This window comes from Martes martes (assembly GCF_963455335.1).
Source record: "Martes martes genome assembly, chromosome: 6".
In the NCBI taxonomy this organism is placed as follows: domain Eukaryota; kingdom Metazoa; phylum Chordata; class Mammalia; order Carnivora; family Mustelidae; genus Martes; species Martes martes.
In genome coordinates, this window is record NC_137893.1 from 125,932,852 (window position 1) to 125,950,003 (window position 17,152).

Below are 17,152 nucleotides of genomic sequence, written 5' to 3' on the forward strand. Positions count from 1 at the left end.
TTTAATGTCCCATTGTTATTATAGACAAAACAGCTTGAACTTGTGCCTGTATCCTAGAAGCTTTGATGAACACTTTGTTTCTGCACTTTTATAGCCAATAAATAAAACATAGAACTCAAAGAAGACTGCCTATATTTAAGAAATTGCAAACCAGCCACATTTGACCAAAAGCTTATGAAAGAAGTCTTATGAGCACAGTGAGGTTTGCCACAAGACATGTTGTGACAGCTGCAGAACAAAGAGTTGCTGAGGCCGGCCCCAGCTGCCCTCAAGGGCCCCAGGAACACTTACTTGCCCTTTGTGTGTAGCTTCTATTCAGACTTCTTCAATCCTGCAAAAGTGACAGGGTGATTCTGAACCTTAAATGGCAGGCTGCTGGGGGCTGCAATTTCTGATCTGGGCTTTCACTCTAGGATATCCAAGGAAGCTCACCTGTTACAATCCAGTGGATTCTGGATGTTTCGTATTTTTCTTGGCTCTCCAGCCTTCTCTTTTAAAATCAACCTTATTAAAATGGGGTTTCCCCTCTTAGGTAATGACCAAATCACATCCCCTGCTCTCAGTCAGATTTAAAGTCAAACCATTTGCTACATGATACAGTTTCAAATTCCAAATACAAATTCCAATGTGTGTGCTCTGTTAAGTCAACCCCAATTTGGCTGTAAATGCTCCAAGCAGCTCTTTCCCTCAACGTCTATATTCAGGGAAAGTTTATATTGCGTACCTTACCTTTCCTCCCCAGTAGTCATCATGAAAAAAAAAAAGATCAGCCAGGTTTTTACTTGAGACTTTCACCAAATGTTAGAAAGCTTAAGAGTTTTAAATGATGTGCCATTTAATCACAAACTTTTTTTTTTTTTTTTTTTTTTAGGTTGCATCTGATGCCGCAAGGCAAGCACAACCTGCACCTACGTTTTGCAAATGAATTCAATAAGTTAGCAGAAGACTTCTTGCTGGGAAAATGCCCCTGAGAACAGCAGGGACCTGGGGATTCCTTACTGTGGGGCTCGAGCCTGTTGTTGCCTTAGAAACACACTGCTGGGGCGCCTGGGTGGCTCAGTGGATTGGGGCCTCTGCCTTTGGCTCTGGTCATGATCCTAGAGTCCTGGGATCGAGCCCCACATCGGGTGCTCTGCTCCACGGGGAGCCTGCTTCCCCCTCTCTCTCTCTGCCTGCCTCTCTGCCTACTTGTGATCTCTGTCAGATAAATAAATAAAATCTTTAAAAAAAAAATTTTTTTTAGAAACACACTGCTGTCCCTCCTCAGCTCACCTGCCTCCCCCTGCTTTCTATACCTCCCTGCAAACTGCTCCCGGTCAAATAGAAATAATGACATATTAAAATGTTTTCTAGCTCTAAGTGCTGCAAAAATTAAAGCTGATTTTTTTTTAACATTAGAGTTGTGAATTTCTACCATTCTGATTCTGATACACTTTCTCTCCAGTGAACCTTAGGTGAAGCCTTTGGAGTATTTATGACTGTGATTTCAGATAACTTGACTCTTGAATTATGCTGTCCCTTTCATCTGAGAGGTAATCACTAGTCTTTTTACTTCAATTTATCACATTGTCAAAGCAGAGAGAAAGAAGAAAGTCCTTGCTTAGGGCCCTTGATACTACGTTTTCACAGAGTTGCTGGAACTACAGCAAATAAGGTAGGCAGGTTTGCTCTGTCCTTAAATCTCCATTCACTCAACACATTTCCTGGGTTCCTTTACTTTCATGTTGGGCCTGTGAAGATGAAAAAATTTGTCTCTTCATCTGTCTTCCCTAAAAGAGCAGAAAGGCTATTAATTAAAAACATTAAAGCAGAAATCCTAGTTTTGTTAAAGTTACTAAACTCAGAAACATATTTAAGCAGCATTCAATGGAAGAATAAGAATTGCCTTAAATGAAATTAAAGAGACCACAAAGTTTTGGACACATGCTTTTTTATTAGTATAGATATCTTAGACAATACTGTAATTTTTAGGAGTTCCACATTATTACATCAACAGTGTGAATTTCTGACAGAGCAAAACGGAGCACCATAGTATACAAATAGAAAGACCATGCTTGATTGAGGACAACAGAAGTTCACTAAAGATGCACGATTTAGCTGAGAAGTTCTTAAGCCTCATCCTCGCCCTCCTCCTCCTCGAACTCCCCCTGTTCATCGGCCGTGGCGTCCTGGTACTGCTGGTACTCGGACACCAGGTCGTTCATGTTGCTCTCGGCCTCGGTGAACTCCATCTCATCCATGCCCTCGCCCGTGTACCAGTGCAGGAAGGCCTTGCGCCGGAACATGGCCGTGAACTGCTCCGAGATGCGCTTGAACAGCTCCTGGATGGCCGTGCTGTTGCCGATGAAGGTGGCCGACATCTTGAGGCCGCGCGGCGGGATGTCGCACACGGCCGTCTTCACGTTGTTGGGGATCCACTCGACGAAGTAGCTGCTGTTCTTGTTCTGCACGTTGAGCATCTGCTCGTCCACCTCCTTCATGGACATGCGGCCGCGGAAGATGGCGGCCACGGTCAGGTAGCGGCCGTGGCGCGGGTCGCAGGCGGCCATCATGTTCTTGGAGTCGAACATCTGCTGCGTGAGCTCGGGCACCGTGAGCGCGCGGTACTGCTGGCTGCCCCGGCTGGTCAGCGGTGCGAAGCCGGGCATGAAGAAGTGCAGGCGCGGGAAGGGCACCATGTTCACGGCCAGCTTGCGCAGGTCGGCGTTCAGCTGGCCCGGGAAGCGCAGGCAGGTGGTGACGCCGCTCATGGTGGCCGACACCAGGTGGTTGAGGTCTCCGTACGTGGGGGTGGTCAGTTTCAGGGTGCGGAAGCAGATGTCGTACAGGGCCTCGTTGTCGATGGAGTAGGTCTCATCGGTGTTCTCCACCAGCTGGTGCACGGACAGGGTGGCGTTGTAGGGCTCGACCACCGTGTCGGACACCTTGGGCGAGGGCATGACGCTGAAGGTGTTCATGATGCGGTCTGGGTACTCCTCCCGGATCTTGCTGATGAGCAGCGTGCCCATCCCAGACCCCGTGCCGCCCCCCAGCGAGTGGGTCAGCTGGAAGCCCTGCAGACAGTCACAGCTCTCTGACTCCTTCCTCACCACGTCCAGGACCGAGTCCACGAGTTCAGCTCCCTCTGTGTAGTGACCCTTTGCCCAGTTGTTTCCCGCACCACTCTGGCCTGCCAGACGGAAAGGAGAATATTAGACACTTAAACATTAGGAGTTCTGAATTCTGTCATCTGACTGTAGACTAATCTTAAGTTTGCAGATTCGTCTCTTTTAGATACCTTTTTTTGACTATGGAAAATTTTCTATACATCAATGATCCTCAAAAACACTGGACATCATAATAAGATAAAAAGCAAGTTTGGTTCAGATGCAGTTATTAACTGATCAACAAGATGGTTTAGAAAAACCCAATTGGGTTTTTTGTTTTGTTTTGTTTTTGAGAGAGAGATTGAACTAGAGAAGAGCACAAGTAGTGGCACAGCGGGAGAAAGAAGCAGACTCCCCTGCTGGGCAGGGAGTCTGACTCAGGGCTCAATCCCAGGACCCTGGGATCATGACCTGAGCTGAAGGCAAACGCTTAAACAAGGCATCCCAAAACTGGACTGGTTTTAAAATTAGGAACAGGAACCTTCTGTAAATATTTACATTAGGTACCATAAATGGGCGAGGGCAAGGGCACACTATGATCCGAAGAGAAGACGGGCTCCAAGCCGCTGGCCCCACTTCCGGTCATAACCTGCGCCTCTGGCCTTTGGCTTCCTGACATGGTTACCTGCGGGCCCTGGTCCTCTGACGTCACCAGCAGCCCATTAACTCCTGCTGCAAGGTTAGCCACTGCTCTGTATTCTTCACGGTCACAGGCTCCTCTGCAGTGGGGGGAGGGGGAAAAGGGGGCATATGGCCCTCTGCAGGCTGACACTGTTCCTTGAGCTGCCCAGAGAGGGGCCAGAGAAGGGGCTGCCCCAGGATTCGGTGGAATCAGGCCAGGACCCAGGGATCCCTGTGGACACACAGTCTCAACGCTGGCATTCGATCCTAAGAGAGGTGATCTGCACAGTGCTGAGAAGGGAGACTCACTGAGCCAGCTGCCACTGATCACGACTACATACCGAAGACAAAGTTGTCCGGCCTGAAGATCTGGCCAAATGGCCCAGACCTGACGGAGTCCATGGTGCCCGGCTCCAGGTCCACCAGGATGGCCCGGGGGACGTACTTGTTACCTGTGGGGAACAGAGCCGGACTTAGATGTGCAGCCGGCAAAGGCATCACAGACAAGGCTGTGCCCTATGCGCGTTTCACAGCAGAATCATTAGAGAAAATTCTAGCATCCGACACAAAAGTGAGCAAACAGAGGTGCTTTTCTGCCTCAGAAGAGGGGATAATGGCATGCTTAGTCATGGCCAACATGCAGGAGTCGTGAGGAACTATCTAACGTGTCGTTTTTAGCAGTTGACATTTAAAACGAATGCAAGAAGCATCTCTTTGTCATTTATCTGTTCCTCATCCATTCTGTCTGCCACAGTATGCAAAGCAAGCTTGACTGGGCAAAAAACATTCGAATAATCACCAGCAGCTTCATTGTAGTACACGTTGATTCTCTCCAGCTGCAAGTCACTGTCTCCATGGTAACTGCCAGTGGGGTCGATCCCATGCTCATCACTGATCACCTCCCAAAACTGGGGAGAAAAAAAAATCACATGATGGGCGGACATCCTAAACCTCAGTAAGGATGGCCCTTCTCTCCCTCTCATGTCCTTGGAACAGCGGCCACTGTGGTCAGCCAGTGAAGGAGTCCTAGAGCTGCACCCCCATTCCTCCAGGGGCTGCTGCAGAGGGGCTTGGAAATCCGCAGAGCACTGGCCATAGGATGGCGACAGACTGAAAAGCTGGGAAGGGCACAGAGGGTGGGCACAGCAGCTGCGCTCCTCCAGAAAGCCATGGATGCTGGGGAGGCCATCACCCCCAGGCAGGGCTGAATGTCACAACATCCCAGCTGATGGGTGGGTCCTGGGAGGACCCAGGACCACTTGGACCCCGCCCCTTGACTGCCTCCAGGGATCAAGGTCTCCTGGTGCAAACCCCACCCAGCCCTCCAGGCAGAGCGGTTTCAGACCACTGATATCCATAAAGTCTGCCGCCCCTACCCACAGGCAGGGGTGGGTGGGGAAGGACAGGTTGGAGCAGTCTGGGACGCCGACTGGGGACAGTGGATAGAGCTGGGCACGGTGAGGGCACAGGCTTCATTGTGAATTAGTAGCAGGAAAGGGGGCGGGGAGGTTAGGGTGGGCAATATGGCGGTTGTGAAAGAGACCACGTCCTTGTCCAGGGGCCCGCCCACACCCTTGCACCAGGCTGGCTTCTGCCTCGCCCACTGTGGTCGGCAGTCACAGCGCCGGGACGTCACCTGCCGCCTCTCAGACAGGAAGCCAGACTCGGACATGATGTCTCATCATGCCGATGGTGCTCATATTTGGGAAATAATCTAACATCCTCGACTTTGAAACCCAACAAGAAGTCTCTCTAGCATGTCACCCCAATGACACTGCATATTTTTCATTCAAACTACAGAGGAAAATGTACAAATTAAATTCCACATAAGGCCACTGGATTAATATGAGCGTTCTCCCTATCCAAATTCTAGAGAGTAATACACCCAGGGAAATGCCGACTACCTCTCGCATAAGGGATGTGTCCGAGGAAATTTCAAAGGGCCTTGATTAAGGCACACACCACTGCGTCGCCGCGCGCATCGTGGCAGGTTGTGTGGTTTCCTGGGCCCCGCCCGGCGGCTCCGCCGAGAATGCGCCAACGGGGCCGGCGAGAGCCGCCGCCATCTCCCCCCGGCCCCTGCCCTGGCCCGCGTCCTGGGGTCCCGCCACCCCCACCCGGGTCGCACCCTCGGGGCCTGCCTCCCCTTCCCTGGCCCCTGCACGGCGGCGCGCCCACCTTGGCGCCGATCTGGTTGCCGCACTGGCCCGCCTGGATGTGCACGATCTCACGCATGGTGCCGGCTGCGGAGGGGGTGGTGGCGCTGGCCCTCTGAGCTGTGCGCGCGGCGCGACGGGCGGACTCCGCAGCAGAGACCAGTCGCCGCCCCCCAGCCCCGCCTTTTATACCGGGGGAGTCGCCCCCGCCCCGGTCTGGCCCGCGATGACGTAATGGCGGGCGGGGTTGGGGGCGGGGCCCCGCAGACTGCGGCACCACGAGGGGGAGCTGGGGCGCGGTGCGAGGTGCGGGGGCGCTCGGGCCAGAGTCCGCGCCTGTAGGCTCGCGAGAGGGCTCCAGCCCCCGCGTCTGGCCGCCGAGGGCGGTGTCCGGGCCTCAGGCCCAGCCAGGCCGGGTCGGCTTGAACGACTGACGCGGCCCCACCCTTGCACTGGCTTTTTCAGTAACACCGCATCCCCACCCACCCATCCACTCTGGACACCCGAGAGGGGGGCGCTGGAATCCTGGGTTCTGGGACGGAGGCGGGGGGCTGCCTCCAAAAGGGTCCTCGCCTCCGGGGGGAAGGTGAGAGGCAGCCAGGACCCCCTTGGAGCGGGGAGTCTAGAATGGTCAGTGGGCCCTACAGTTGTTCCTTAGGTTTCCTGACTCCCTTGGGCAGGGGTCCTGGACTCCGGGCCACGTTCTCTTTCTGTTCCGGGTGGGAATAGTCTAAACGTGGGGAGGGGGTGGAGGATGGAGGAGAGTGGTGGTGGTGGGGGGCTCCCGGTGACAGCAGATGGGGACTATGTTTGAGGAAAGAGAGGATGGGGGAGGGGTCAGCTTTTACTTCCACTTGTGAGAAAGATGGTCGGTTTGGAAGGTGCTGGTTTGTCTCATGTCTGCTTTGGGCTCTTGGGTCCTTGTAAAGGGCATCTAAATGTGGAAAATTCTGCGTGCCTACGTGTATGTCAGAGAGGACGGAACAGCAGCACATCAGCCCCGATGTACCCTTACCTTACGTTCAATATGTCACCTAATCCTGAGCAGCACAGTCCCCTTCGAAGGCCACTAGACACGTGTGACTACTGAACACTTGAAATGTGGGTAGTCTGAATTGAGATGTGCTCTCAGTTTAAAACAGTCACTGGATTGCACTGGATTAGCTTAACTCAGTTAAAAGGCTGTAAAATACTCCATTACTAATTTTGTGTATTGATTACAGATGATAATAACATTTTGGATATATTTTTAAAATTAATTTCATTGTTTTTTTTTTTAACCTTTTTCAATGACTTCTACACTAGTAGTGACTACTGGAAAATTTTGTTACCTATGTGACTCATATTGTATTTCCATTAAACAGTCCTGCTCTAGAGTATACATAATTACTATCCCAGTTTTGCAGCTCAGAAAAGGAGGCTCAAAGAGCTGACTAGCTACAAAGCTAGTAAGTGAAGGCATCTAGATTCCTTCTACAAAGACAAAGCCCAGGTGAATTTTAAAGGCTTGGTCCTGGTGAGGTAACACCCAATCTTAATTGTTCTCCAAGATGATGCTGAACATTGGGCTAGGTGAGCGGGGACCTGGGGACTGTTTTTGTTTGCATCACATACTCCTTTTCCTCTCTGGGGCCAGTTTCTCCAACTATAAAATGATGATAATTATAGATGCCCTGCAGCCAGCTTTGTGAGTAGGAAATGAGAAGCTCTGTATGAAAGCAGGTCAAGTTTATGGAGCAAAAGTGCCCCCATAAACCCCAAGGTGATGCTGTCATTAGAAGTATGAAGCCTGCTTGCTGTATTAATAGTGGGTATCTGTCGGAGGTAGGCAAAGTCATGGCTTCATCACGCCTGCTTGAGGGAGCCAGTCCTTTGGGGTCCTTTCAGCTCTGGTCAGGTGCCTGATTCCCTTTCTCAGCAGGGAGTAGGGGGGGTGCTCGGGGATGGGTAGGGTTTCCTGGCTCTCTCCTCTTCTCTCCCCTCCCCATACAGCTGGGCCCCCAGTGCACAATCCATCCCACTGATGCTGCTCCCATGTTCCGAGGGCTTGGGCCTCCACCTTCTCCCCATTTCTACCTCCAGTTCCTATTTCTTGGGCTGTTCATAGCAACTGGAGCCTTCTAGTTGCTCTCCAGAGAATGGCCCCGCTCCGGGTGACTTCACGGATAACACAGCATGCCATAAAGATTTTCTGGAGGTAATTGCTTCTTAGTCTTTGTTGTTTCCTTCAAGACGGGGATTTGGGGCCAAACAGGCGCAGAAGATATGACCTGGAAGGGATAATACGGGGGACATGGGACCCTAACAGGTGGGCATTTCCCTATTTGTGGAAGAGAAAGATCACCTTCATGGATGGTGCCCACTCTGCTTTGTTCTGTTTGAGTCCTTAAGCAAGTCACCTACCCTCTCTGAGCCTCTATTAGCACATCTGAAACATGGAAATCTGGTTTTGTTATGCGGTGAGCCTAAGAGACGTGTCTGTGAACTGGACATTCGGTACACACGCAGTCAATAAATCAATGACGGCATTGATTAGAGCAGGCCCGGGGACAGGAGAGCCACCCGGGGCTTACTGGCAGCAGATGTCCTTGCCAAGGCTGCCTCCTCCTGCCTCCCAGTCTGCACCAACCTGCTTTCTCATCTGCTCACTCCTCCCCCCAGTACCCACCCTGTTGTCTGTTGGAATATAATCAAAGAGGCACACAGGCAGATTTTAAATAATGCCTGCCCAGCCTAAGGTGACTCATCCGACGGCTGTGAGCTCCTACTCTACTCCATGTGGGCACCGCCAGCACCAGCCCACTGTCACACAGCAATGCTCTGGGGCACAGCACCTGGGGTGGGAGAGAATAGGACGGAATGGGGCCGGCAAACCCTCCCCTCCCCTAAAATGGGCTTTTGGCAAGCTTTGGGGAAAGGTGGTCTCCCGCCCACCACCCTCCTGTCTAAAAAGGAGCAGCTATCCTGGCAGGGTGGCGGGGGGAGGGGCCCCAACATCCTCCAGCCACATGTCATTTCCTGCTTTGGACCTGATGTCACTGACATAACGTGTATGAGCCCTCCCTGCCCAGAAGGCACTTTGGGGGTGATGATGACAGAATTCAGATCAGAAAGCAAAGGAGTGAATTCCCGGTAGAAGGCTGGGCCTTGCCTGCGTTTTACAGACGGACTCAGGATTTTCCCTTTCTCTCTGTCTGCCCTTCATCTCCTACTGTCTGTGAGAGGATTCTAGCGAAAGTGCCCTCTGGGATGCCCTTTATAACGGGACATGTGCGATCTGGTTCAGAGATTTCACTGGGATCCTGACATTTTGAAAGTATCAGTAGAATAATGAAAACCCAGGAACCATTCCAGCAATCAAGTTGCTTGAATTATTCTGGAACAGTCTCCCAACCTATTTGTTTGTGCCCTCAGAGAGGGTCCAGTGGGCAAGGCACCTCAATTTCTCTTTCCTGTGAAACTCTTTTAGAACAGCCCTGCCTGCTCCTTCGACTGTGAGCACACATCTTCAAGCTTTTAATAAAATCATCTCTTCATGAAGATGAAGGAATTTTACATAAAGTATTAAAATGCTTTCTTTTTAAAAAGACTGCCTAAAGTACAATCTGAACCCCAATTTAACTTACTTTGAAAATATCAACTGCACTAAGTTATAGTTTGTAAATTTTTGCACCAGAGAATAATAATTTGGAGTAATATACGGTGATGTTTTTCAGCCTCCTTCTGGAAAGTTTCATGTCCCAGTATGTGTTATTTTTACCAGAATTGTCAATCTGGGCCTTTCAAAATTGAAAACAACAAGTGTGTGTGTGTGTGTGTGTGTGTGTGTATTATACACACACATTATATATACATACATATTTTATTATGGTAATAAAATTTATTTTATATATACATATTTTCTGACTATGAAATTAGAAACTTTAGAAAATACCAAAGAACATAAATATGTCTTTCTACTCTTCTCTGTATGTACTTTTTTTCACTGTTTATGTTTGATGCATTACCTTCTTTTCTTCTTCCTTTTCCTGGTCATTTGGATGTTTTTGTTTGTTCCTTTTTAACAACATTTCAATTACATTTGTCTTGGACATTAAAAAATGAAGAAATACTGCATTTTCTTATGCCATGACTTAAATCACAATCTTACAAATTTTCAAGCATATGTAACCTTGTCCCAACTGCTATCATTTTTCCTATAATCTAGAGCATTTGGAATGTACCAAATTCTCTAAACAAACTGCTTCACACAGCCAGGCTGTTCACATGACCAGAATGAATGTCCCCCCATTCAGCCCACTCCCTCATTCCCTGGATGGAGTTAAGAGCACAGGCTGTGGATGGAGTGCGTGCAAATCCCGATTCGGACACAGCTAATAAGCTGTGTGACTGAGAGGAAGTTACTTAACCTCTCTGTGCCTCGATTGCTTCATCTGTAAAATGGTAATAATAATAGCACCTACCTCCTAGAGTTGCTACAAGGACTGGATGAATTGATATGTGAAAACACTTAGAATACCACCTGCTCTGTAGTAAGTGTTTCATTAATCTTAGCTATTGTAATTAGTATTATTATTTCCTTCCTTCCTTCCTTCCTTCCTTCCTTCCTTCCTTCCTTCCGGGGGAGCTCCTCTCCACAAATCAGGTCTCAACTCCAGTGTCTCCTTCTCTGTGATACTCCCTCCTTTGCACCTCATCATATGGTGTACACACCTTCATATTATAATCCCGACCCTTCATCCCTGAGATTAATTTAGCAAGGAAAGGCACTGCTGTAGAAATAAACACGTAGAAGAACTGAGCAGGCAGTGAGCTGAGACACTGTTTGAATGCTCTCTCCCCCTCCCAGTCCCAAGGGTCTGCAGGTCGGTGGGTGTCACCACACTCTGCCAGAAGGTCGAACCTGAGCACCCCCATGGGACTGGACCAGCTCCTGGAGAAAGCGTGGAACCCAAGAGAGCCCAATTCCCATCACTTTCCAACTTTCTGGCTCCCTCACCACCTATTTTCTGAATATAGGTTTTTTTTCACCCCAAAATCTGAGTTGCAAAGAATCTGGGCGAGGCCAACCACACTGACTCCCTTGAGGCCAAGCGAGGTGCACAAAAGGTGTGAGTCATTTTCTTGGAAGCTCCAGGGCTCAAGTGATGTTCTGTTTCACTGTCAAGGCGAGTGGCGGTTACGGAAAGGTTGACGTCAGCATTTTCCTCCCGGTGGTGAGAAAGCCATTAGGTTGTGCAGAGCCTAATAATTCTGCCTTCTGCCCCAAGTGTGCTGGGGAGAGGCTTCCAGTGGTGGCCGGGCGGGAGTGGCAGGAGTTGCATTCCCAGTGCCCCGCCCCAGACTGCCAGTGTTTTAGCCCATAATGTAGGAGCCACCCCTTCTCTGCCCACCACCAGCATGGTCTGCCCAGCTTGCTCAAGAACGGGCTTGGCACTAAGAGCAACCACCACCACTCATTAAATACCCGGGGGGGAAATGCACTCAATGTATGAAGTGCCTATTTTTTAGCTGTAAAATACTACTGAGGTACATTTTTGCGAAGTGTTTATTGGATCAAGTTCATCTAAATTATGGAAAACTACAGCCTGCTGGGGTCTGCTACATTATATAGCTGGGACTCTTCAGAGGAACCCCGAAATTGTTTCTCATTCCTGCTGCCCTCTTTTTTCCCAACTAAGTGCCAGAAGTGCTTAAGTTGTCTGTGCAGAAATACGGTCATTTATTTGTAATCAATTTTGTTTTATTTTATTTTTACTGGAAGCCTGTGCGTCCCACTCCCCTACTCCCTATACCCCTATACCCCCTCTGGCAACCATCTTGTTCTTTGTGTTTATAGGTCTGATTCTGCTTTTTCTTTGTTTATTCCTGTTTTTTTGGTGTTTTGTTTTGTTTTGTTTTTTTAGATTCCACATGTGAGTGAAATTGTGGGGTTTGTCTTTCTCACTCTGACTTATTTCGGTTAACATATATCCATGCTGTCAAAAATGACATGAACTCATCTTCTTTATGGCCGAGTAATATTCCTGTGTGTGTGTGTGTGTGTGTGTGTGTGTGCGTGTGCACGTGTGCTCGTGCACACACACGCTCACATGCCACATCTTCCTTATCAATTCTTCTATGGACCCTCAGATTGCTTCTATATCTTGGCTGTTGTAAGTAATTCTGTAATAAACAGGGAAGACCAGTGTTTTCATTTTCTCTGGATAAATACCTAGTAGTGGAGTTATTGGGTCATATCATAATTCTATTTTGAATTTTTTGAGGATCCTTCCTACTGTTTTCCACAGTGGCTGCACCAATTTACATTCTCACCAGCAATGCATGAGGGTTCCTTTTTCTCCACATCTTTGCCAACATTTGTTGTTTCTTGTCTTGTTGCTTTTTGCCATCCTGACAGGTGTGAGGTGATAGGTCATTGTGGTTTTGATTTGCATTTATCTGAGGATGAGTCATGTTGAGCATCTTTTCATGTGTCTGCTGGCCATCTGGATGTCTTCTTTGGCAAAATGTCTATTCAAGTCCTCCGTCCATATTTTAATTGGATTTTTTTTGGTGTTGAGTTTTGTAAGTTCTTTATATGTTATGAATATTAACCCTTTATCAGATATCTGCAAATATCTTCTCCCATTCAGTAGGTTGTCTTTTGGTTGTGCTGTTTCCTTCACTATGCAGAAGCTTTTTAATTTGATGTAGTCCCAATGATTTACTTTTGCTTTTGTTTCTCTTGCCTCAGGAAACATTTCTAGAAAAATATTTCTATGGCTGATATCAGAGAAATTGCTGCCTGTGCTCTCTTTCTGGTTTCAGTCTCACATATAAGTCTTTAATCCATTTTGAGTTTATTTTTGTGTGTGCTATTAAACAGTGGTCCAGTTTTACTCTGTTATGGTTTTCCCAACACCGTTTATTGAAGAGACTGTCTTTTCCCCATTGTATGTTCTTGTAATCATTATTCTTTATGCCTAGTTGTCATGTAGCACAAAAATAGTAATAGCCTATATTTCAAATATGTGGTAGATTAGGTTTGTTAAATTTAGTATTTGACTGTACCAAATTTCTGGATAACACGCTGCCAGTATTCTTTGGTTTTTCATAATTACAAGGAATGTTTGTTATTTCCACTCTTTTAATCTCTCCAGCAAGGCCGATTTTACCCATTTTACTATTTTACCCCTATAAACATTGCACTTACTAGTTTTCAAGACCTGAGAAAATGTTTGAGATGAGTGTGGGGGGGGGGATAAAACTCCAAAGTATGAATATGAAAAGAAAACTGCAGTAGTAAAATTAGTAAATGTTCAATGACATGTCTATCAAACATAGCATATCAATTAGTCAAATGCAACTTAACTTCTATATCATAACATAAATTACAATTAGTGTAAACATTTTACAAAATAGTTTATCTTCTGTAAATAACTGATTATTTACAAAGAAATAATTAGGGGTTTTTTTGATAGCTAGAAGAAAGGAGATTAAAGAACATGGAGGAAAAACATGTTGGAAAAGGCATCCTCTGAGAGATTTAACAGAGTCATGAACATTGATAGAGGAAAGGGAGGAAGGGGCACCTGGGTGGTTCAGTTGGTTAAACACCTGCTTTTGGCTCAGATCATGACATCAAGGTCCTTGGATTGAGCCCTGTGTCCAACTCCTTGCTCAGTGGTGACTCTGCTTCTTCCTCTCCTTCTGTGATCTCTCTTGCTTTTGCTGTTTCTCAGATAAATAAGTAAAATCTTAGAGAGAAAGAGCAAGAGGGAGGGAGAGAGGGAGGAAGAGAAGCAAGAAAAGCAAGCAAGCTAAAAAGAAAGGAAGGAAGGAAGGGAAAGAAAGAAAGAGACAAAGAAAGAGAAAGGAAGGAAGGAAGAGAAAGGAAGGAAGGGAGGGAGGAAGGGAGGGAGGAAGGGAGGGAGGGAGGGGTATGTTGGTGCACAACTACCTTTGTGAAAATAAGGATGTGTGATCCTCGACGAGTCATTTCCCCTCACTGGTTGGCAGGGGGCGCACTGGCCAAGGGTAGCTTGGTTGTGGGGGGTGGAGGGGTTAGCGGGGTGGGGGGAAGAGGGGAAGGTAAGCCCTTCTGGTGAGTTGTAGGATGAGAAGCAATGTGTAACCAGAAATTCCTATGTACTGGGTATTTCGAAGTCAAATTTTTGTTAACTCAGGGAATACTGTACTGATTCACAGATGATTCTTCTTCTTCTTCTCCTTTTTTTTTTTTTAAAGATTTTACTTATTTATTTATTTATTTGACAGACAGAGATCACAAGTAGGCAGAGAGGCAGGCAGAGAGAGAGTGGAGGAAGCAGGCTCCCCGCTGAGCAGAGAGCCCGATGCGGGGCTCGATCCCAGGACCCTGGGATCATGACCTGAGCTGAAGGCAGAGGCTTGAACCCACTGAGCCACCCAGGCGCCCCTCACAGATGACTTCTAAGGTTGGATAGTTTCGCAATTAATGAGGCACCTGGATCCCATTGAGATACCAATACTGATATCAGAGCAAGGAAGCTGAAAATAGGGCCCCGGCAGAGAGGCTCCACACTGGGGAGAGCCCACCACAGGCTGAATACAGGAACAGTAAGAGAGGGAAGGGGCCCAGCTGGACTGGGAGATAAGTCAACAAATGAACTGTCAAGTCTGACCGGATAATGCTGGGACCAGAACCTGCAGTCCAGTCTGAAGCTGGAGCCGAAAGGAAGTGACGGGAAAGCAAGACAGGGAAACAAGGAAGTACGTGTGAGAGCAAAGTTAGAACGGGCTCTCGACCTGCAGGGCTGCCGCAAAAAATCTTACGTTGCTACTCTGAGCCCAAGATAGAAATTTTCACGGTAGCCGCCTGCAGTTGCAAATTTAACTTACCGAATTGGAACTAGTTCTAAGGCAAATTGTAAGAGGGATTAGGTTTCTCTTTTGGTTCTTTCTCCACTTCTTGCTACTCTTTCCCAAATTTGAGCACATGGGCTCCATCCCCTTATGAAATTCTGTACCAAGGAAACTTTGATACTAGTCAATTAAGGTCTTATTTTGATGAGTATATTAATTCTTCGAAGAATATTCACATAGATCCATAGACTTCCAAAGGGACCTGGTCAAAAGGGACCTGAAAATCACATTTACTAAAGTTAAAAGATATTCCAAAATCAATCTATCTTGTTCCCCCTCTCTTGCAGAATTCCAAACAAGGAATCATATAGCCTATCCTTGAACACCTTTGTTAACGGGATGCTCATTACAATATCCACTGTTGTACTGTTGTGTGACGAGTACTTTCCAGTTGTTATTTCATTTAACCCTTACATTGACCCTCTGAAGTAGATACTATTAGAACCATTTGTTTGGAAAAAGAAGCTAAGGCTTGGAGAGATTGAATACTTGCCCAAGGCCATACAACTAGTAAGTAGAAACATCACTTGGTCTGTGAACACAGGTTCAGATGTTGGAACCCGTTTCAAAGACCATGTGTTTTCAATTCCCCAAACGGCCCATTTGTGGTAGGCAGAATTCTAACACAGCCCCGGGAGCCACCCAGCCCTGGTGTGGACATAATTGGGATTTTGCAGATATAACTAAGATTCCAAGTGCGTTAGCCTTAAAATAGGGAGATTATGGGGGTGGGCCTCCTAGAATCCGATGAGTGCTTTTAGAGCAGAGAATTTTTTTCTGGCTGGTGACAGAAGAGGACATCAGAATTTCAAAGCAGTAGAGACACTCTCCTGCTGGCCTTGAAGGAGCGGCTAGCCTGTTGTGGAGAGGGCCATGTGCAGGGAACAGCAGGCAGCCTTGAGGAGCAGAGAATGGCCTCTGATCACGGGCCAGCAAGCAAGCAGGAAACTCAGACCTACGACCACGAGGAACTGGATTCTGCCAACCACCCGAGGGCCGTGGAAGAGGGCCCTGGGCTCCAGATGGAGCAGCTCAGGGTGGTCAGTTGAGGACACGAGCAGGAGACCCGCGACTCATGACCATAGAAACTGTAAGACAACTGTGACACTTTAAGCCACTGAGTTTGTGATAACTTGGTACATAGCAATAAAAAACAATAGCATCTCCTTTTTGGTGAGTGTCTCAGGTCAGTCCCCCAGAAGCCAACCTGAGACAAGGGTTTGAGTGGAGTTTACTCCAAGAAGCAGCTGGAGGGTAGTAGGGAATTGAGCCAGGAAAGGAAAGTCCCCAGATTGCATTCACAAGCAGGTGCTGGGGTGGGCACAGGGCTCCATGCCAGGGAATCTGTAAGGGACGAGGCCGACCATCACCCAGAGTGGTCCCACCAAGAGCCAGGGAAGCTAGGCTATTTAGCCCCTTGTCTGCCCTTCGGTAGTCCTCCTTCCAAAGGGGGCATGATGGGTAGGACACACAGCAGGGAGTCTAGGAAGAAGGGGCTAGGGAGTCCCAGGAACCAACAGCATCTGTTATAAAGACATTACTTAGAAAGTTCCTTCATATCTGTTGACACACCCTTCAGCCATTGGTCCCCGTTTGGTTCCTTGGCTAAAGATGTCTGTCTTCAGGATCCTCTGCAGATGCCTGTAATTTCCATACTCCTGAGGTGTTGCTTCACTAGTTAAAATTTCAAGTCCCTTTCTGGACTCCCAACCCACAGCCCCATGAAACAGGATTTTGAATTCAGAACTAGTTCGATGGTCTTGATTGCGAGCTATGAATGCAGCTCTGACCACGTCAGCTTCTGGGCAGCCTCGTCCTGCTGATGACTCATGTGAGGCTGTCCTGGTTCTGTTGTGGAGCTGCTGAGAACCCTCTCACCCTGCCTCTGCTATTAGTGTTCAGATTGTAGGGAAGGACGTTTCACCTGGGGGAGCTTCGGCCCCTTTAGGGGATTGATAAAGGCACCGTGTTCATGACTCATTTGTGCAGGTCTGCATTCAGTGTTTAACATACCTAAAGTAGATACTATAAATGGGCGAGGGCAAGGGCACACTATGATCCGAAGAGAAGACGGGCTCCAAGCCGCCGGCCCCACTTCTGGTCATAACCTGCGCCTCTGGCCTTTGGCTTCCTGACATGGTTACCTGCGGGCCCTGGTCCTCTGACGTCACCAGCAGCCCATTAACTCCTGCTGCAAGGTTAGCCACTGCTCTGTATTCTTCACGGTCACAGGCTCCTCTGCAGTGGGGGGAGGGGGGAAGGGGGACATATGGCCCTCTGTAGGCTGACACTGTTCCTTGAGCTGCCCAGAGAGGGGCCAGAGAAGGGGCTGCCCCAGGATTC

At 48.2% G+C, this 17,152-nt stretch overlaps 2 protein-coding genes across 3 annotated transcripts in view; one reads left to right on the plus strand and one right to left on the minus strand.

Moving 5' to 3' along the window:
* BPHL (biphenyl hydrolase like) overlaps positions 1-1,397 on the plus strand; it is a 36,665-nt gene extending 35,268 nt beyond the window's left edge. The window contains exon 7 of the mRNA XM_080806992.1: positions 872-1,397. Coding sequence (XP_080663118.1) covers positions 872-971 — 100 coding nt within the window. The 3' untranslated portion in view covers positions 972-1,397. The remainder of the gene's footprint in view (positions 1-871) is intronic.
* A 520-nt stretch (positions 1,398-1,917) lies between these two features.
* Positions 1,918-6,098, minus strand: TUBB2A (tubulin beta 2A class IIa). Of its 2 annotated transcripts, XM_080806989.1 has the most exons (4): positions 5,946-6,098; positions 4,567-4,675; positions 4,109-4,219; positions 1,918-3,169 (listed from the first exon to the last, which is right to left on the minus strand). In XM_080806989.1, the coding sequence occupies exons 1-4, from the start codon at positions 6,000-6,002 to the stop codon at positions 2,109-2,111; spliced, it is 1,338 nt and encodes a 445-aa protein (XP_080663115.1). In that variant the 5' UTR covers positions 6,003-6,098; the 3' UTR covers positions 1,918-2,108. The 2 variants fall into 2 exon arrangements, with proteins under 2 accessions (XP_080663115.1, XP_080663116.1); XM_080806990.1 differs by lacking the exons at positions 4,567-4,675; positions 5,946-6,098 and having other exon boundaries at positions 3,772-4,219.
* Between the last annotated feature and the right edge of the window lie 11,054 nt (positions 6,099-17,152).

What these genes read in the sequence shown, in the direction of transcription:
- TUBB2A (XM_080806989.1), bottom strand. Translation starts at nt 6,002, where the DNA reads ATGCGTGAGATCGTGCACATCCAGGCGGGCCAGTGCGGCAACCAGATC. An exon ending in GCAACCAGATCGGCGCCAAG is followed by an intron (nt 4,676 to 5,945) that starts GTGGGCGCGCCG and finishes TTTTCTCCCCAG; the next exon opens with TTTTGGGAGGTGATCAGTGA. An exon ending in GCCGGACAACTTTGTCTTCG is followed by an intron (nt 3,170 to 4,108) that starts GTATGTAGTCGT and finishes TCCGTCTGGCAG; the next exon opens with GCCAGAGTGGTGCGGGAAAC.